The sequence below is a fragment of the Pseudomyrmex gracilis genome, unplaced genomic scaffold (assembly GCF_002006095.1).
Source record: "Pseudomyrmex gracilis isolate BER0280 unplaced genomic scaffold, ASM200609v1 scaffold_224, whole genome shotgun sequence".
In the NCBI taxonomy this organism is placed as follows: domain Eukaryota; kingdom Metazoa; phylum Arthropoda; class Insecta; order Hymenoptera; family Formicidae; genus Pseudomyrmex; species Pseudomyrmex gracilis.
Window position 1 is genome coordinate 40,874 of NW_018020808.1, and position 20,996 is coordinate 61,869.

A 20,996-nucleotide genomic window follows, 5' to 3' on the forward strand; every position below is an offset into this window, starting at 1 on the left:
ACCTACAAACAAAATCACTAGTAGCGGTCAATAATTACGCTGCACGCGATTGTGTTGCATTCTTTTACAGACACTTTATTTTTGTTACAAAAATGTATCTTGTGTGTGAAAGAAAAGGAGGTTACTTATTTTCAGTTTTTTACTCTAATAGTTCTATTTATATACAAACTCTTCAAATGCAAATTGTTTTTAATGTGTTCTTGTCATATAAAACGTCATATGGAACGTGTTATATATTGCATTGCTGTCAGAAATATATGTTTTCAATAGAAAGACTACAATAAAGATACTTAAGCCTTGTGTAAAAAATATTCATCTACAAAAAAGCATCGATTTAGAAAAATGTACTTGAGTATACGTATGGTGTATAATAAGTTTTCGCCAATTACCCGTAGGGATATCCGATGCCTTTGTGCATTGTGTTGATGATTGTACTCTTTGTGCTCGGTAATCTCGTTACTTTTCCTGATCTGTCTTCGCTGAAAAAGACGAAGAAAACACGCATTGACAAAATGAAGACGATCTCTTTCGATCTGCTCGTGCAATCAGAATTTTCGCACGATCAGTTTTCACGAACATGAAAACTACTTCACGACTTTCCTCAAGTATTAGGACGGAACGTACTTTTTTTTCTCTCGAAAATAGAAAGGATGGAAAGGATTGTCCTACATTTTTGTGACGTTTTTTCTGATATAAATTATTTGATAATTATCGATGGCAATAATAGTAGCTGTTGAGTTGCAATCAAATTATACTATAGTTATTATACTCTTAATTGAAATATAGTTTTCTAACATGTAAATTTCAAATTAAGAAATAATCATATTATAACCTATCATATTTTGTTGAATCAATTTATAACATTTGTTATATATTACAAATTATACTACAGAAAACGTATAATATTATCAAGTCAATCTATTAAATTAATTTGTCAAAATGTAATTTCAAATAATTTTATCTTGTAAAATAATCATTACAACACAAAAAAATTGAAGATAAGATAAGAAAAATTAATTCTATTAAAAAAACAACACAGAGATAAGAGATATCTCTATTAATATTTCTATATTATTTCAGATATGCATAAACATCATATTAAATATTTTTACTTTTAATTAGTAGTAGCTTTATTGCAAAGCACCTTAGAGACGCATGAAAATAAAGAACAATGATCACGAAAGATAACAATCTACTCTTATGTGAAAAGAAGACGAACGAAAAAGTAACGACGTGCAATAGAAAAAAGAAAAAGTAAGTCGCGTTTCCTCAAGAAAATGCAAATCCACATTAACAGCCAGTTTAATCAGCTTGTTTGTCGATTACGTTTACGTCAACGCATTAATTTACGCAATTTGATTGGTTTACCTACTCGAATATTACACGTGCGATTCTTCGTCTTGATGTGAACATTAAAAGACGAGTCACGAGTCTATTACGAACATGTAATCGCGTAACTTGATTACACATTGCGCATGTTTAGAATGCATCGTGCGAGATGAGAGACGTAAAGCGCCGGTTTTGCAACCGTTCACACAATAACAAATACGCTTCGAGATTCTGCGCATTGTGTATGCGTATAATTCGTGAGTATATAAATAATATAAGAAACACGTATCTGCATCACAATTATGTTCTTAAAAATAATTCTAATTTTTCTTTGGAGTTTTATCGTTCAATAGAAAACAATTTTATCAGTTTTTTTTCTCTTGTCTTTCACGTATATATATAAGTACATCAATGTAACATTAATCTCTCGAAAACATACAAGAGAAATAATAATCAGTGTTAAAATGTGAATAACTTCAATCTAACGCTATTGAAACAATTAACTTTAATATTTTGTGTAACATATTTTATCTAAAACCATTAAGTTATTAAATAGATATGTTAAAGAAAAAAAATAAAAATTGTTTAAGTAAGAAATCTTATTTCCAAAATATATTTTTGAAACATTCTTGTATTAAAAGTTGTCACCTTAAGAGGAAGCGACGGCTGAAGTCCGATTCAGCCGCTGCTCAGCCGCTACGCTGTCCAATAAGTAGCGTCCTCTAGTCATACCGAAACAAAAATAGATAACATAATAGAGACAAAGATAGACGTATGTGTCTCTCCGGCAGTTCTGCTAAAACTGCACTAAATCTCATTGTCACATTTTTCTCTTCTTCAAAGCTTCAAAATTTTTTTTCTAAAACACAGAGGATTTCAGCATTTTCTTAAATAACTCACGAATAATAACTTTTTATAACTTCCCATGAATCTATAAAAAAATAGCTTAAAATATTTGTCAAAAATTTACTTGTGACATTATTATTTAATGTAAAGAATAAGCGTACCTCAAGCGTTGCCAGACTCGCCAATGAAGAGAGAGGACGAGTATGAGGAACTTCTCCCGGGAAAACGCTGTCGTGCGATACTGACAATTTGCCGGCACCTCCTCGTAACTTCACAAAGTTATCTTCTACTTCGTCTCTTCGAAGTAATATGCTACAAAGATAAAAATGACTCCTCAATTAAAACATAAAGGACAATTTATTTAAAAAAAAAACTCGTAGGTTACGCACTTTGTTTAATTACATTTTCTAAACTAAACGGTCAACAAGTTTGAAACTTTTATAATATTTGTATATTTCTGTTCTATATCATACTCGTTTTTTTTACAACAACTTTAAGAATTGAGAGACACAGTAAACCTGCGTCTTTTCGATGATGGTTAGTTCACTGAAAATTGTAAACATAATAATGTAACATAATAATGTTGTAACATAATAATGTAACATAATAATGTTGTAACATAATAATGTTGTAACATAATAATGTAACATAATAATGTTGTAANAATGTAACATAATAATGTTGTAACATAATAATGTTGTAACATAATAATGTAACATAATAATGTTGTAACATAATAATGTTGTAACATAATAATGTTGTAACAATTATGTCTATACATGTCTATATATGCGTGCATTGTGCGACAAAAGAAGTTTAATAAAAGAAAATGCGATTTTCCAAGATTTTGATCATGTATCAGCATATAAAAAGATATTTCTTACCTTTCCCGTGTGCAGGAGTCGGTGAGGAGTTCGCTTGCGCTTCTGCTGCGGACTTCCTCTGGACGTCCTGCAGGATGCCTTACTGTTATTTCCTCCGGCGGAATGCGCGTCAAGTCATTGTCTTGATCGCCCGAGTTGAAGACAAGACGCATATCAGCTGCGCCGCGACTTTTTCGCCGAAAAATTTTTCGAAGACCGCGCAGAGGATGAAAACGACGCTTCTTTGATTCTACAAATAGAAAGCGGAAAACAGTTCAACTAGAGACAACTGCGATACTCAGAAACTACATAAATACATTACTTAAGATATATATATATTATATATATGTATTACTTAATATATACATAAAAATTATTAATTATTCATATATTATATATATAATGTGTTACATAATTTATGTATGTGTTGTTATTAACACTCGATAACGGATATTTAGAATCATTTTTGGCGAAAACCAGAAAATTGTACAAAAAGCATATAAGTAAACAAAAATTTACAAATTTAATGCAATGATCATTGTGAGTTTGTATTAACTTGAATGGAAGAATGTTTAGGTTTTCTGTGTGTGTCTTCTCCTATTTAATTTAATTTAAATCTCCATGTGCATCTTCATGTTAATTTACATGTTTCAAAAAATATATTTGCATGTACATACGTTTAGCATACATTGGATAAACAAAGTTTTAAAGTAATCATATTAGTACAAAATATCAGTTTTTATATGTTTGAATCAAATTATAGATCAAAAGTGTTTTTCATCAGTTTGCTATCGAGAAAATTTACGATTGCTTTTAATAAGCAATTGTATTATTTTATACTCAAGAAATATAAATAGCGATCAAAGAGATGCATACCGAAGAAATTTACAAGTAACTAGCGAAAAGATAATTTTTCTTGACACTAAAACAAAGATTTTGCATTTTTCTTTTACATTGCACACACTTGACGATTCGAGGACAAATAAGGTATGACATACACAGAAATGGTCGTACACATGATAAGATTAGAGACTCAGTTCTCGATAACTCTATCGGCTAACATATCACGAGTTGCGAAACCTTATAAAGTACAAGCCCAGTATTCGATTTCTCTTTCTAGCCTTGCTCTTCTTGCTACGGTGACTCTTTATCTTTCTCTCTCATAAATTACCGACTTTATTACTTGATGTAACGTATCTGTCAATATTCCATAAAACCATGTAACACACTTTTGATATTTAGTGTTATTAGTATTGTTCTTATTATTATTTTGTGTTTTTAAATTTTGTATTGTACATTAATTTTGATCATAGCCATCTTGCAACTTTTTTTACTTATAATTGCTAATTACGATATTATATAAATTTATATATACAACGCATTATAAAACAGAGTTTTGTAATATCAGATGTTTCTTTATTAATAAAGCGATTCAATCTCACAGATTAGCTATGAAACACGAAATATATTACAAGACTTATTTTGCAGAGATAAAACATATATAACTGTTAATTTAACTTTGATATAACACAAAAAATGTTTATATATTTCTGTTTAAACTGATGTTTAAACAGCTACAATGTTACAGCTATAATTTTTATGAAAAAGATAGAAAACTAGTTTTATGAAAAAGATAGAAAACTAATATCTAATCTGGCATTTCTTTTTCCGTTTTATTCTATACTCATATATATAATTGTACGTAAAATTAGTTGTATGCGTTATATTTAACTTTATTTGCACGCGAATCGGTCTCTATCAATTGTTGTTATAAAATAAAATTACTTATGCTTTATACAAAAAGGTTTTTATCATACGCCTTGTTACTTTACTCGCTATTGCTTGACATAATATATGCTTCAAGAAATGAGAAATAAGTTTCACATTATACACGAGATAAGTAAAAAAGAATTAAAAGAAGGAAATTTAGAAAAAAATTATAACTAACACATTTTCATACACGCGCGCACACAACTGAAAATATAGTGTTGCGAGATGCAATATGTGTCGTCACTTGATATATTGAAGAGGCACAGTTCGTTGTTCAATCGATCGATGGAGGAGCATTTATTCAGGAGAAGATCGGGTAGCAACAGGTTGTTGACGCCGATGTTCAAGCAGCAGATTTGAACGAGGATCGGGGCGTTTTGCGGTAGATTTGCGGAGCGGCTCAGGATTTTTTCGTGTTTTTCTGTTCTATGTATTTGGTTTGCAAATAATGTGTGTTATACTTTCTTCCTTAGGTTATCATTACACCGAGGAGCGCGAAATCGCTGCAGAAACGCGACAATATGTTCAAATACTACTAACAAGTAAGATATATTTAAATACCTTTTGGCAACTCAGTACTGTGCGCTGAAAATTCGCCGAAGTTAAAAGCGCGATTCTGCTGTTGATGATTTTGAGGAGGCGGTGATGCTTCTCTCATACATCCCATTAGGCTGAGAGCTCCACCGACTCCGCCGGAGGCGGTATTTGTCGACATCGTACTGCTCCTCTGAAACATCCCAAAAAATTAGATTGTAACATAAGATTCTATCACAAGTTAATATCAAACCGACAGAAAAAAAATTATCCGATTTTTTCCAACCAACTCTTCTAGCCATATTTTTTTCTCTAAAAATTTGTTCCATTTCTTAATGAAATTCTTAATGCGTCAAAAACAATGTTCAGCCTCTTATACAACAATTAGACTTGTAAATCGAAATCTGTGAACAGTTAATAAAAAGTCTTAGGCTCTGAAGTTTCAAAACGTGAAATGTATAAACGATAATCAGCCCTACGCTGGATGTTTGTTGCGGAAATATATACATAACTGCAAAAGTTTTGGATAGGCGAAGTTTTTGCTTCTAATATTGAATTGTTAGATCAAATAAAAGTGATTACAGTTTACCTTATAAAACCAGCATGAACATGTCAAGTGTCATTCGAATACGCACAGCAAATATCTGAAACAAGAAAACTTGTTAAAATTGTATAGGTATAATAAGAAGTAAGAAAGATAACTACGTAAGTACGACGCGCGAATGTTAGGTCAGAGTAAGTCGCGTCTTAACAATTTAAAAACTTCAGAGGCACAAATAAAATAGTTACAGATATTGAACAAATATTCAAAAACGACAAAAATAACACGAACTCTTTTACATAGTCATCTGATCGCTTTAAACAATAAAACTATTTGTCTGAACTTGTCGAAAACCATTTAGAATTTAAAAAAAAAAAATTCATCTTCAAGACTTGGAAAATTTTTATAACAGCTTTAAATCGAGTTTTATCTTGCAAACGCTGACTTGCTTTGACCCGTAAAACTTTTCATTCAAACTTTTTCAAAAAATGCTGAACCTATTTTATCGACATTGCGTAATTCCAATTTTTTGTTAGAAACTATTAATTGGAATGAAAAACGCTTTTTCAGAATGAAAGAAAATATATTTTAAAAAGTGCATAAAACATAGAACTATAAGAAAAACGAAAAAAAGTTTATAAACTGTTTTTAAAAATTTTATAGACTGTTATTACATAGACTACATTTTTGCTTCATATACAAAATTGGTCTTATGCAAAAATATTTTCAGCAACAACTAGAAACATAGATGAATATTTCGAGTGCTTCAGAAAAGATTTTGAAGCTTTGTGAAAAAAGAAATCTAGGAACTAAGATTAGTACAATTTTAGCAGAGCGCCGAAGAAACACATACGTCTATCATTGTCTCTTTAAGAACTACTCTTTAAGAACTCTACACAAAACTATAAAACCAAAACTACAAAAAAAAAAAAAAAACAGTCGCTTTTAGAACTAAAATTATGGCCGGCATCTAAAGAGTGATCTCAAAAATCACCTGTTTTGCAGCTCTCGAATTTGGAACCAAATAGTATGCTAAATGATAGCTAATGATGAGATATTTAATATTTTGTGTTGTTCACAATATCAGTCACTTTTTACATATTTTTTATTTCTCTAGAGTTTTACACTTTCATTAACATACTATTCTCATAATAGCCTATAAATATACATGAATTTGAGAGCTTCATATTTTAATACATTCTCGACAAATTCAAGTTTTTAAAAGTCAGATTTTGTGCAAAATTCTTTCGATAATTGTATTATTTAATCCAAATTATGCTTGAAAGACGCGTGTGTGACCGCTACATCTAATTATTTTTGTCTAAGTATAAATTTTTGAGCTAAAGTCAACGTTTAAGTCACGTTTAACAGATATCCAAACAAACTCCAAAAATATATTCTATTGAGTTTTTTATAGTTTTTTTACATAGATTAATTGTAGAAAAACACTTGAAACAAGCAAATATATGTCCTGCCAAAGAACATGTGGGATGATAACGTCGGTAAACATTGCACCGTACAGAGAAAGGAAGGTGAAAAGATTTGCTTCTCAGGCTTGTCGGAATGTGGGCGTGCAACGCTGCGCTTGTTGTGATGTCCGGGAAGCGAGTTAGTCAGATATGTACGTTCAAAATCTCTTGTGCTGCTTTCGCTTCTTTTTCCTAGTTATCTTGTTTCCTTTCGAAGTGATAACTCGTTCAACTCTCATGTACGCAGTATCAAATATCAAAAAAAATTTTATTTGAGAATTTATTTTGCTTATATATTATATACGTACACATATATAATATGTATGTATACTACATATATATATATATATATATATATATATATATATATATATGTATACACATACAGTGGATCCATAAAGTATTGCCACACCCATATTTTTGTAATATCGTTATGTAGTGAAGTGATATATTAATACCAAATATGTCCATTGATGTCTTATAATATACGGAAACAGTGTATTTGTCAAAAACTGTTAGTATGCAATTGAAGCAAGTTAAAAAAAAACAAAAATTTTATAATAAAAAAAGTATTAGCACACTTGCGTTTTATATAGGAAATACACAATTCTATTAAAGTTTTTATTACGAAATAGGCTTTTAATCTTGCACTCTGTAGTAAATTATCTTGCGACACATCGTGTATGCATCATTTCCTCGATAAATGCTAAATTTCCAACTCCATTACAAGACATACAACCCTAAACCATTATGTGCGTTATTATTAAATGTGAATGTGTGCCATGCTTTTTGGAGCCACTGTATATAAATCGTATTCAAAAAAAATAAATATATCCCTACAAATTAAATAAGACTCACTATAAACAATTTCCACATCGCAAAGTAAACTTGAAGGATAAAAGTTTATGTCAAATTTTAATTTTTTTATTTTTATTCTTGAATATTTCTGCAGTTATACTATATAAATTGTAACAAAAATTCTCTCATACAATTTATTGTTTCTGCCATAATTCTATAATAAAATAACTGCAGAAATATTCGGGAATTTAAAATGTGTATTCCAAAAGATATTCTGCACATTTGTTGTTTATGTGAATATCAATTTTTCAAGTGTTATTTGTATACATTGCGTAATATAAAATATTCATAATATAAAATAAAACTTTTATTTATTTTGCCGGCTACCTATGTGTAATTATATTTATCGAGCATTTTGTGCAACTATTTTTTGATAAATTTTGTCGAACCCTCAAACGCGAGAGACTCGGTCTAAAATCTCGGGCAAAACACACTCTGGAAAAGAAGAGATTCTCCAAAGGATCGTAACGATTAGGTTTGTCAAATCAGTTCTCTTGCATAATACGGCCCTGAGCCATAGTCTTACAACGGTAATGGAAGCCTGAACGTCAGACTTCCTCCTACGATCTGACAAAACCCGTTTCTTCGTATAGTTTAACGATCGCGGACGAACACAGAATTCATATGGTTTCGTGTAGCGGAATGAAACGACGAGAAAAACAAAAAAAAAAGATTGCCGTATCAAAAGTCGGTTGACTAATTAAAAAAGGGAGAGAGAGAGAGAGAGTAACATTTCACATTAAAATAGGGAAAAATATTTTCACGCGTGTCAGATAATGCTGTTTATAGAATAGTTAATACATTTTGTCAAATCAAAATATAATAAGCTTCTTGTTTATTAATAACATTGTTTTGTTAAACTGCAATATATACTATAAAATATACATGTACATAAATAATCAGAAATACCGCATAATTTTATCTTGGTGACACACTGAGTATTGCAAAGAATTAACAAAAATAATCGTTTACAGACACCTGGGCAAGCAAAATACAGAATGAAAAGGCGAGAGAAAGATTGAAAGAGAAGAGATGAATCATAATGAGTTGCGTTTGTGGAGGCAAACAGAGCATGGCCGAGCGGGCCAGTGCACATCGCATTCGCGTTCGCGATCTCGCCGCGATTCTTTCTTTTTGTGTATATGTGTTGTGATCTCTATGCTTTGCGCAGCTGCGAAACAAAATGCGGTCGCGATCACGATCGCAAAACCTATGGCCGGTACACGGACAGACAGATTTGCGATTTCAAATAATCGTTGTTTCGGGACGCGCGATAGGCGATTAGGTAGAGAGATCATCGTCAGATATAGTCTCTGACCTCAATACCGATTTGGCTACGTTTTATTTATGTGTATTATTATTGTACATTAGTTAGATGATCATTATTTGCAGGAAATTATGATGTTATTTTATATAGAGCACACTGATGTTACAAAGAACTACGTTTTGCAAATATCGAAATGATCGTTTTCTAAATGTCGGCATGATCGTTGATTTTTACATCATGTAGGAACTGTAAAAAGAGCAGATTTTGCGCATATGATTTTTCAATCAAAAGTCTTTCTTTCTTTTTTTTTCTTCACCATTTTTTTCCTCTTACATTACAATAATTAGATAAGAAACACGTAAACCAAAGAGCCATAGGTCCAAGGTAACAGTGGAAATAAATTGCAACAACAGTAGTCTGTGTAGATTAAATGGACGTTTCGATCCTTTTATTGTGGATCCTATTTATACAGTGTTGAGAATGATCCACAATAAAGGGATCTAAACGTCCATTCAATCTACACAAACTACTGTTGCAATTTATTTCCACTGTCACCTTGGACCCATGGCTCTTTGGTTTACGTGTTTTTTATAGTTTGTCTCCGCTGAGCCTTTATTATTGATTAATAATTAGATATTTTTCTGCAGTAATGACAAAAACTACTTAATTGTTGTAATGTAAGAGGAAGGAAAAGATGTATGATGATGAGAGAGAGAGAGAATTTTGATTGGAGAAATGTACACATAAAATCGGCCTTTTTTTAGAGTCCCTACATGATGTACAAATCCGACAGAGCAATTTTGGCTCCAACAAAGTAAGACTAAAGTTTTTTTTTCATGGCCTTTAGAGAGATGTCGCGCTAAACTAACACCTAGTAGAGACATTGGTTTAAAACTTTTTGAATGGACTTCGGAGACCTATATCTGGCATTGAAGTGTTAATTACATTGAAAAATAAGTTGTTTAAACTGTTTTTGCCGTCAGTTTGATACTTATCCTTCGATACTTTTTATCAAATGTGTACGAATTTTTCTTTACACCGTTAATTTTATACTACAAAATATATATTCGTTCCGAAGGTTTTAATAAACATATAACACACTCTCTTGAAAAATCATATTGAATTGAAAACACATTGTAAGACACGTCTCAAATGATGATAAACATTTTTATCTAGGACACTCTTATAAGTTTGTATACGCCGAAATCATGTCGGACAATCAGTTCGTGGCGTCGTACTTGCGTTGTAAATACACACGTTAGAGAAACGGTACATCGTATGAAGTTGTTCAATTATAGTTTTATAGAAAATAAATAATATCGCAAAACAAGTAAGTAATAACAATAGATAAACAACAAACTAGCGCGCGAAATTCAACTCTGAGCGCTTTGACGCCACGAAATGATTGTCCGATATAAGTTTTGGCATGTACAGATTTATAAGTGTCCTAGATAAAAATTTTTATCATTTGTACGTCTTACAATGTATTCAAACCGAAAACAAACACAAATCGTCATGTGATTATTTACCTGTAAAACTTAAGGTGTTTCCAAACTTATGGAGGATATATACATACATATATATATATGTCCAACAATTACTTTAACATCTCTCTTAGGCAGGTAGAAGTGTAAACTTGAGTCGAAAAGTCCTAACACCATTTTGCGAGATTCGCAATAGTTGCCGAGATCTCAATTAACAAAGATCCGTGAATAAGTAAGCATCGGGCTGTGTCTTACGCGCTTAGGACAAGCCCGGCGCGCTTCGCGCGCTCACGATGTTACCCGTAGCAATGTATGGAAAGAGCTAACATATAACAGCATACCTATAAGTACTCTATGACATATACATAATAAAAGATAACCGCGCAAAGCGCGTCAGGTCTGTCGCGCTTAAGACACAGCCCGATGTGCATACTTATTTGCGGATAACTTTGTTAATTAAGATCTCGATAACTATTGCGAATCTCGCAAAATGGTATTCGAAAAATGTAATAGGACTTTTCGCGACTCAGGTTTATTCCTTCTACTTGCCTACAAGAGATGTTAAAGTAATTGTCGGACACCTTGTATATATATACAAGGAAAATTATCCATAATACTTCGGGAAGTGATCAGGGAAGTTGGTCTAAAAAGAAAGATAAAAGTGACTGTAACTCGAAAAACAATTTATAGTCACTTTTGTGTCCGCTTTGGCATTCCTTTTTTTTATTTTTCAATTCTTATTTTTTTATTTCTTAACTTTTTTCAATTTTGCGATACTCGTAAATACGATTACATTATCTTTAAAATCAAAGATAAACAAACGTTTAAATCGAATTAAATGTGATGTTCAAAACGACCACCTTCAGCACGAATGTAGGTCCTTTATTTTTCTATCAAAATCAAGTCCGGCATGAAGTTATTTATGTTAAAACACAATAAAATAAATTATGATTATTATGATTGTAATTATGAAGACCAAGTTACGATTTTTAAACATAAAAGTGGCTGCATCTCTTTTCTACGGAAACGATTTATTTCCGGACCTATGTGTTCGTATAGCTTTTTTTTTTTTTTTTTTTGGATTCCCAATCACTTCTCGAAGTACAGGGGACGATCTTCCGGACACCCTATATATATCTATATATATGTAACCAGATATGTATAATATATACATATGCATATGTCAAGTCAAAAATATTGTCTACATTTACATATGTAAATATAGAATATGTAAATGCAGAATATCGTAAATGCGCTTAAGCACATGATATTAAATAATGCTTTTTATTGTTTTTTAAGATATTGTTATAGTGCAGCTTCATGTTTAGACATTTACGGTACAGACTGTATGTATGTACATTTAGATATAGAAAGAATGCGCATAATAGAACATAGTTTATTCCGAACTTCGACTTGTATCGAGAATTGATGCAACTTTAGAAAATATATTAATGAATCAACTGTGTATGTGTACAACATACAGCCTGACCGTGAAGTTACTTTCAATTCGTCGCACTAGTTTTTGAATCAGAATCTAAAGTTGTACTCTAAATGTTTTACTTAGATAAATTGTATTTGAAATGAAATAAATCAGATCATGTGTGTCGTGCAATTTTCGAATCATCTCTCATCTATCACAAGTTGTTGCACTTTTCCACGACCAACAGGTGGTAGTAACTGCATTCCAGCAAAGAGACGTGGCCAAAAGTTCAAAAGTAAAACATGTATGCGGGCACGCATATACGCACGCACGCGCGCGCACTCATACACATATATACACACCGTACACACACGCACACACACACACACACGTATGTATCGCATACATATACCTCAAAGATTTAAAAAACTCTCAGCTCTTTAACACCGTGAGTTTCCTTCTCTTTTGCGTGCGTTGGTTGTTTACTTTAAAAAGAATTCTCTTCAACTATATAACTCAGCGCGTTAAAAAAACGGTTTACACGATACAATATGAACCACTAAAAAAATACGAAACACGAATGTCTCTGTCGCGTCGCGCGAGATTATTGCCCGATATTTTGTACATATACGGAGATCAGACGAACGTGTACGACGCGTTTCGCGACGGCGCAATACAGAGAAAACTGAACGGAACGCGATGCGAGAAAACTAGACAAGAGTAAAGCAAAGACAATAAACATACACGACGCACGCTCGGCAGACACTGAGAAAATTGACTATCGAACAAAGCCGACCATGGCCGAACGACCCTACCACATGTTCGGTCAATAAAAAGAACTTTCTAACCGCGTTACTTTTATATAAATGAGTTATCAACAATTGATAAACAATGTTTCCTGTAGAAAATTTAATCTTATGGCAGTTTTTTTCTCAATTATCTAAATTTTGATAAAAAAATTACATCAGAGAAGAGACTGAGATTGGCCACGGCAGCATTTCAGCTGTGTTCCGCTTGTGTTCGCTAGCGCCATGTCAATGATGGTGCACATCAACAACTACGTAGCCATATCCGCGAGCGGTTTGTCAGTCCGTACGCTATGCCCGCACGTCTGGTTCTTTTCCGTGCTATGTCCACAGCTTTGACTATAAGGGTGCTTTCCAGTACACAGGCGACATCTTTGATTATTTCCGCAGGAGTAGGGAAGCTACAGTGAAAATGGCGTCAATCAAAGATTAGAAGAATATTTTTATCATATTTATATAAGAGATATAAAGATTCTAAAAATACTTAACATGTTTATTAAATAATTTTTTCCAACAATGCACAAATATGTCATTGACTTATTGAACTAGACGAAGAATCTGACAATGTGTTATTTGAAGTGTTTATAGAATTCAGACTTTCTTGTTTTATAGTAATATTGTTAAAATTCACATTAATTACAGGTGTCGACATGGGATTTTGCATGTCCAATTGACTCTGTGCGATATCCTGCAGAGCAGCTTGAATCCGTTGAAGCAACACTTCTCCTTGTCTCACCACTTCCTCCAGTTGCTCGCCGGCCTGTTGATTTTCTTGCTCAAGTCGACTTAGACTGGCTACCTGAAGCTCTTGAGAAGATTCCTCACTTGGCAAACTCTCTATTAACGTGTCTATATCTTTTGCGCATCTCGCAATAAGATTGGCAAATAGAGCAGCGTAATCTAAAAAAATCAAAATCTAAGATTTTTGTCTGCGGATTTAAAGAGAATAGAACTTTGTATTTTTTTACCTTCTTGAGACTGATGTGGCTGTGGAGTTCCGATACGATCGAAACCAGGAAATTTGCTGGGTGTTGAATATTGTTGTAAAATACCAACACTGTTGCAAAAGTGTTCCGCTTGCTGAAAGTATTAAATGTATTTATAGACACACACTGTGTGTGTATGTGTATATGTGCGTACGCACACCAGACACAAATTTTGTATTACTTGATTTATAGTATCTTGTAACTGCGTTAACCGATCTGCCATGATGCTGTATTTTGATTCACATCTATTTTCTGAATAACAATTATATATTATTGAAACTCGATAGAGAGACTTTGTGTAAAACAAAATGTGAAAAATAGAAAGCGACGCGCTGCTTTGTGAGTTACATTAAGTTTTTTTTTTTTCTGATTATAATCCCACTGTGATCGATGATCCGGTTAGTTGATACCAAAGTTCTCGAACAGTGAAAATGATGAGTCTTGAGGTTAGAAAATATGTTATCGACAGAAGCATATTATGTATTACTTCCATGTGGCTGGTTGAGCAAGTTTCCCAATCGCAATCGATTATTCTTCTGTGATCAGTCTGTGATTGGTCAATTTCTCACGACTGTATTGTAGAACAGGCCTGAACGTGCTGTATCTATGTTTATACGGGTACTGAATAACGTCGGGGCGATATATCCCCACCTCGACCGCTTTTCCTATGAGCGTCCTATTCTCTCATTGAGTATAGGATTTACTTGCCACAAGGCGATCGTGGTCACGTCAACTTAAACACAAGCCCGACACAGATGAGTACGCTTCCTGGTTTGTCGGTTTGGTGCAAAAATGACTTGCAATCAGAGAGCGGCAGCCATGTTGTTTTTTACGACGGTTTCCAGCCGCTGCTTGCAGCGCCGGGTTCCATTTTGCGTGAAACTCGCGAACTACGAAACGAGTTTTACTTTCAGGCGCGTACGATAAAAATGTATCTCGGTTAGAGTCCGTGCTAAATTCACTTTCATTCGGTTTGAATCCGTGCTACATCCACTTTACTGTCGATAAGTAAAGATACATTTGTATCGTATGCGCCTGCGGAAAGTGGAACTAGTTTCGTAGTTCGCGAATTCCACGCAAAGTGGAACCCGGCGCTGAAAGCAGCGGCTGGAAACAGTCGTAAAAAACAACAATGGCACGGCCGCTCTCGGTCTTCTCTCTTCTGGTAAAGAGACAGACTGGCGTATGGACTGGCTCTTACGAGCCAAGAAGCCATAAATGCCATCAAATCAACCACCAAATCAGCAAAAATTCCGATCTTTTATAGGTCTTTTGTTGTTTTTGTGGTGTAGTTTTTTGTATTAATCGAACAATTTCCGATTGTTGTATCTTACTTCTACTACCGATATAAAAAATGCCAGAAAATGTATAAAATATTTTAAGTTTTGTTAAATTTTTATTTTTTTATTGCTACACAAACTTTGATTTTTGTTTACGTTGCATTACGATAAGGTTATGTTCAGCGTGTATATAGCGTGAAGAATATTGAACAAATTATTATTGAAAAAAAATTACATATATAATAGCACACACACACACATGCACACAATTATATCTAAGTTCCACTTTATATGTATTTTATCTTGATATAGAATTATTAAATCATAAAAATATTTTTTTATATATTGTTATTATCCATACATATTGTAAACGTTTAAGTGTATATTTAAAAACAATTTAGTTTTTACTTTTATATGTTTGATAGAACAAAAGCTTTTATAATCAAAACACAAATTAGTTTAGAACGCTTTAAAAAAGTTTGTTTTCTTTTTTAAGCTAAGCGGTGACATTAATGTGAAAAATACAAACTATGTATCCCAGACTAATGAGGAAGAAAGTTCTGAAAATGATGCAAATTTTAAACCTGTAATATCATTACCTGTAATAAAAGTTTCCAATAATGAAGAAGATGAAGCTGAGATGGTAAAATTGTAAGTTAACTTTAAGTAATATGAATTTTATAATAAATATATACATACTTATGCTATATTATATGATTATTAGGCGAGCAAAATTATATCGTTATGATACATCAAGTAATCCAGCAGAATGGAAAGAACGCGGAACAGGAGAGATTAAGTTATTAAGACATAAAACAAAACATACGGTTAGAGTGGTCATGCGTAGGGATAAAACTCTCAAAATTTGTGCTAATCATTTTGTAACTCCGTGGATGGAATTGAAACCAAATTGTGGTAGCGATAGAGCATGGGTTTGGAGTGTTCTCGCTGATTATGCCGATGAACAACTTAAACCTGAATTACTTGCAATACGCTTTGCAAATGTTGAAAGTAAGTTATGAAAATATACATATCACTAAACTATATAAAAAATTTAAAAAATTATATATGGATACACACACGCATTATGTATATATAATATGTGTACGTAATATGTATACGTGCGTGTATAACACGAAAATATTTAAAATAACATTTTTTGGTTTTTCTTATTCGCTTTAGATGCGACTATATGGAAAGAAGCTTTCGAAAAAGCTAAGAAGATTGTAGTATCTCAATGTGAATTGTACGCTGGCAAAACTAATTTGCAACAGAAATGTATTGAAAGTAACAATGAGGTAAATTTCGACAGTGATGTGAGTAATAGCGGAAGCACTAGTAATGAAAACCAAACCAAATTGTCTAAGCAAACTGAAGAAGATGAAAAAGAAATCCAGAAAGATGCAATAAAGAACAACGAAGAGAATGAGTCGGTGGAAGAGATAACAAATGATATCACAAAATTAAAAGTTAAGAATGAAGATAAGAAAAAAAATGAAAAGTAGCGAAACATCATGTCGATAATATCATAAAATTGAAAGTTAAGGATAAAAATGAAAAAAAAAAAAAATGAAAAGTTACGAAATATATCAATAGTTATATATGAACAATATCGAAGTTTTTATTCAAATAGGCAATTATATTTCAATAGACTGGAGATGCTCATTTTATATAATCGTTATCTTTTGAGCACACAGATAAATACTTTAGTAATCATTGACGAAAAAAGATATATTTATCTTCTTATTAAATCTAAATTTGACACGAATAACATCGTATGGTATAACAAAATTTATATAAATATATTAAACTTTTGACAATAGAGTAACACAAAATGGCAGTACTGGAATGAATGCGAGAACTTGTGTAAACAATAAGGAAAACTCAGTATGTACGTTATTTTATATAAAATAAAAGTTCCTTCATACTCATTTAATAAATGACTTGTATATTTTTTATAATTATTGATTGCATGTTCTGTTTGTAAAGCAAAACAGCTATATACATATAAGCGTATAAATTATATTTTGTGATAGAAAACACACACAATAAAACACTTCACTATGAGAGAATGTTGCGAAAACAGCCACGGCGCTCAACGAGTCGGACCGATCACTTCAATTACAAGAATTCTGAATGATATATATTACTTTTTGGCTGCATTTGCGGAGCCCGCTATTTGCTTTATGTCTTTGTTTTTCATCTAATGAGCGACAAAGATAGAATGATGCAGATAGTGTGTTCCCCGAACGCAGCCTTTATCTAATGTTTTACTTTCTATAAAATTTAATTTAAAATAACGTAGGTATAAGCATATATGAATAACAAAAAGAGTATATATATTCGATGAAAAACTATGAAGATATTAATAGATTTTCTTAAGTGAGCGTCATTACTCCGTTCTCTCTTATCAAAAGACCAAGTAATGTAATATTATTATACTATTTTAAATATCAGCACACATTATTTCTTGTTACTTGTGCACATAATATCTTACACTCCCTACGTGTAATTATATAAGTGTCACATATACGGAATTTTCTCAGTTTATTGCATAGTGACACTTTTAGAAAATCATGTTCTTTATATGGTCACCAAATATTAAAAAAAAAAATATTCATAAGTACGGTAAAAATTTGAAACCGAAAGATCCTTTAACTAGGGAAACATGAAGCTTTAAACTTTTAAACTGCTTTCCTCTAAAACTTGCGTTTTGGAGTTACGGGATTATACGTAAGGAGTGACGATAGTGATGACTTGCTTCGAGTATATAAAAACCAATTGTAAATTAATATAAATACTGCGTGGACTAAAAAATTTCAATTATAAATAATTATTAGTTATCTCAACAAATCTACAGCTCGTCTCTTATTGAAAAAGACTGTAGAATGTTTCGTCTTTCTTCTATTGCACGTTTGTTTTGATCAGATAGTTTTCCTCTGTAAAGAAGACCCTGTATTCGTGTCTCTTCTGTTTGTACAAATACATTTCCTCGCTCTAAAATCTTTTCCATGGTTTTTATGTAAATTTTTGCAGCTTCTTGTTGTTGTTCCGGTAAAGTTTCTTCAAAGATTCTTGCTTTCTTTAATATTTTCTTCAAATAAAATTACATATTTTTGTAGTTTAGTTTTACACAACACACATGCACACACACACATACACACACACACAAATTTTGTTAGTTTTATTACCTGTCTTTCCTGTTCTTCTGCAACTTTAAATTCTTCTGCTAACTTATCCAGCTTTTCTACACATCCTGGCAAACCCAAATATACATTGGTGTTAGATCTGATAAATCGTTTCAAGTTTTCACCAGTAAAATCAGAATCTTTCTCAGTAATGAATCTAACGGGCTCAGATTTGCCTTGGACAAATAGCAAAACTACTGGAAAGTCTTCCTTTTTGATATTGTATCGTTGTGCAAGATCAGAATTCTCTTTATTGCCAAAATCTTTTACACCTACTATAGCTATTAACAGGTCCTGCGAATCTTTGGTATCAGCTGCCAAAGTCCCATATTGTTCATGTTTGCCACCATATGGAAATGCAACATCAAATTTAACGAGTACTGCTTTAAACTTTGAGATCATCTATATAAATATATATATATATGTTATACAGTAATTTCTAAGATTTCAGTTTGCATTTATTCAACACTGAAAATTATTAACTCACATTTTCATACCTTGTCGAATGAATAAGAATCTAAGGAAATGCATCCTTTACAGTCTTCGCTGACAGAAACATGAATTAAACCAGCGAAGATAAATACGACGATCAGTCTCATTATACTCTATATGAGTTACACTAATTGTGTGCACGCAAAACTTGAAAAATTAGAATTAATTAAAAAAATAATAAATTTAAATAATTTCTTTTTCTATGTGATTCAAATTGTTTTACTCCAATAGGCCGGTGTCCAGTTAAGAGAGGTTAGTTTAATGTAAAGTCCTTTAAATGGCCGCGGTCCGTTTTATGCTTAATCGCGCATTTATCTATAATATATGTCACGTATACTATAGATAAATGTTCGCTTAAGCATGAAAAGTCTGACGTGCTATGTTTCGTCTCTTTCCCACCAAACCGGCCACAAGGCGAGAAACGTTACTGACGTTGCGCGCTGTTCTTGCGTAACAAAACTAAGTTTCGAAAAAGTGTTTGGAGATACTCCCGGCTCGATCTTGCAACTCTGCACTCTCTCTGCAGCCGTCTAATGTGTATTGTTTGGTAGTTCTGAGAATATGTAAAAAAATTTAGACACACTAGCGTATGAACTAGCTTTTGCGGGCCATAAATGTATCAAAACCCAAATCTTTTTGCATTCTTGTTTCTATACAAATAATGTGTTCTCGCATAGTTTCTTAAATTTGTGAGTAATTCGAAGAATGTTGACATGCAATCTGGAAATCTTCAATTAACTCTGGCAATACTCAAACCGCATATCCTCAAATGTCCCTTTGCTCTTCAGGTACAACCTTCATCTTTCACAAAAAAGCTACAGATATTCACTGCCAGTATTAAAAATTTATAATTTACGTACTCATGTACTACAGATTTCTAATACTAGCTATGCGTATCAGAATACAGCCTAAATAACATGGGTTTATTTCTGAGAAATAATGAACAAATCAGTTTGGTTTGTTGTCAAAGAAACCAACTGAGATCATGACTGAAATTTCTTTCTGATTTTTTAGAAAATTCGTGATATCATATTAGACAATAATTTCAAGGTTGTCAGGTCGCGCAGGACACTAATAACTCGTGAAGAGGCTGAGTTATTTTACAAGGAACACAGAAACAAGTTTTTTTACAATCGACTCTTGACTTTCATGTGCAGCGAACCATCTGACATCCACATTCTGACAGCACATGATGCTATTCTCAAGTGGAGACAGTTGATGGGCCCAACTAAGGTTTATCAAGCACAATACGATGCACCAAATACTATTAGAGGAATGTTTGGACTTTCTGATACAAAAAATGCTGCACATGGATCTGGTAACAAAAGCCATAATAACAAACAATTTGTTAAATGACTGAACAACTCGATATTTATATACATATATATGTATCTAAAAAAGATAATATGTTATACTTCAGATTCCATACAATCTGCAGAAAAAGAGATAACAATATTTTTTAAAGAATTTAATATGAAGAGCTGGTATGAAAATGAAGAGATATTTTTTAAGTTAGGAAAATTGCATTTTGATCCAATATCCTTTATGCACACTGTTGACAAAAGTTACAAAGAATGAACAAAATAAAATGGATTGCAGAAATAAAGTACATTTTTAGCATTGTTAAACTAAATAAATAAAATATTTTATTTATTATATATTATTATGTAGCAATATGAGAGATATGCTTTTGTATCTACAGTTATCGTGAAAATCTATAATAGTGCTGTTTTGTACGGAAACACAGTATAAATGCGTGTTTATAATATGTTTTTCATAGTTTCTTCAAAAAGTTTACTTGACACAAATCAAATCAAACTAGTCAATTTCATTAAAAAGTATGTATACAATTATTTTCTCTCG

The 20,996-nt window shown here is 32.3% G+C and overlaps 4 protein-coding genes across 6 annotated transcripts; 2 read left to right on the forward strand and 2 right to left on the reverse strand.

The window, feature by feature from the left end:
* Nucleotides 1-5,930: 5,930 nt before the first annotated feature.
* On the reverse strand, nt 5,931-14,984 carry LOC109858795 (mediator of RNA polymerase II transcription subunit 21). Its single transcript, XM_020436408.1, has 6 exons — nt 14,522-14,984; nt 14,355-14,425; nt 14,156-14,267; nt 13,828-14,087; nt 12,794-13,588; nt 5,931-5,986 (listed from the first exon to the last, which is right to left on the reverse strand). Exons 2-5 carry the CDS (start codon nt 14,394-14,396, stop codon nt 13,439-13,441), a joined length of 564 nt encoding a protein of 187 aa, XP_020291997.1. The 5' UTR covers nt 14,397-14,425; nt 14,522-14,984; the 3' UTR covers nt 5,931-5,986; nt 12,794-13,438.
* Nucleotides 14,985-15,367: 383 nt separating this feature from the next.
* LOC109858778 (ran-specific GTPase-activating protein-like) lies at nt 15,368-17,023 on the forward strand. The gene is made up of 4 exons (XM_020436367.1): nt 15,368-15,539; nt 15,950-16,104; nt 16,178-16,464; nt 16,636-17,023. The coding sequence occupies exons 1-4, from the start codon at nt 15,528-15,530 to the stop codon at nt 16,956-16,958; spliced, it is 777 nt and encodes a 258-aa protein (XP_020291956.1). The 5' UTR covers nt 15,368-15,527; the 3' UTR covers nt 16,959-17,023.
* A 114-nt stretch (nt 17,024-17,137) lies between these two features.
* Nucleotides 17,138-19,433, reverse strand: LOC109858779 (endoplasmic reticulum resident protein 29). 2 transcript variants are annotated; one of them, XM_020436368.1, is made up of 3 exons: nt 19,139-19,433; nt 18,645-19,043; nt 17,138-18,547 (listed from the first exon to the last, which is right to left on the reverse strand). In XM_020436368.1, exons 1-3 carry the CDS (start codon nt 19,238-19,240, stop codon nt 18,308-18,310), a joined length of 741 nt encoding a protein of 246 aa, XP_020291957.1. In that variant the 5' UTR covers nt 19,241-19,433; the 3' UTR covers nt 17,138-18,307. The 2 variants fall into 2 exon arrangements, with proteins under 2 accessions (XP_020291957.1, XP_020291958.1); XM_020436369.1 differs by having other exon boundaries at nt 19,129-19,216.
* Nucleotides 19,434-19,519: 86 nt separating this feature from the next.
* On the forward strand, nt 19,520-20,913 carry LOC109858780 (nucleoside diphosphate kinase 6-like). 2 transcript variants are annotated; one of them, XM_020436371.1, is made up of 3 exons: nt 19,520-19,921; nt 20,184-20,451; nt 20,554-20,913. In XM_020436371.1, the coding sequence occupies exons 1-3, from the start codon at nt 19,847-19,849 to the stop codon at nt 20,709-20,711; spliced, it is 501 nt and encodes a 166-aa protein (XP_020291960.1). In that variant the 5' UTR covers nt 19,520-19,846; the 3' UTR covers nt 20,712-20,913. The 2 variants fall into 2 exon arrangements, with proteins under 2 accessions (XP_020291960.1, XP_020291959.1); XM_020436370.1 differs by having other exon boundaries at nt 19,522-19,921; nt 20,148-20,451.
* The last annotated feature ends 83 nt before the right edge of the window (nt 20,914-20,996 follow it).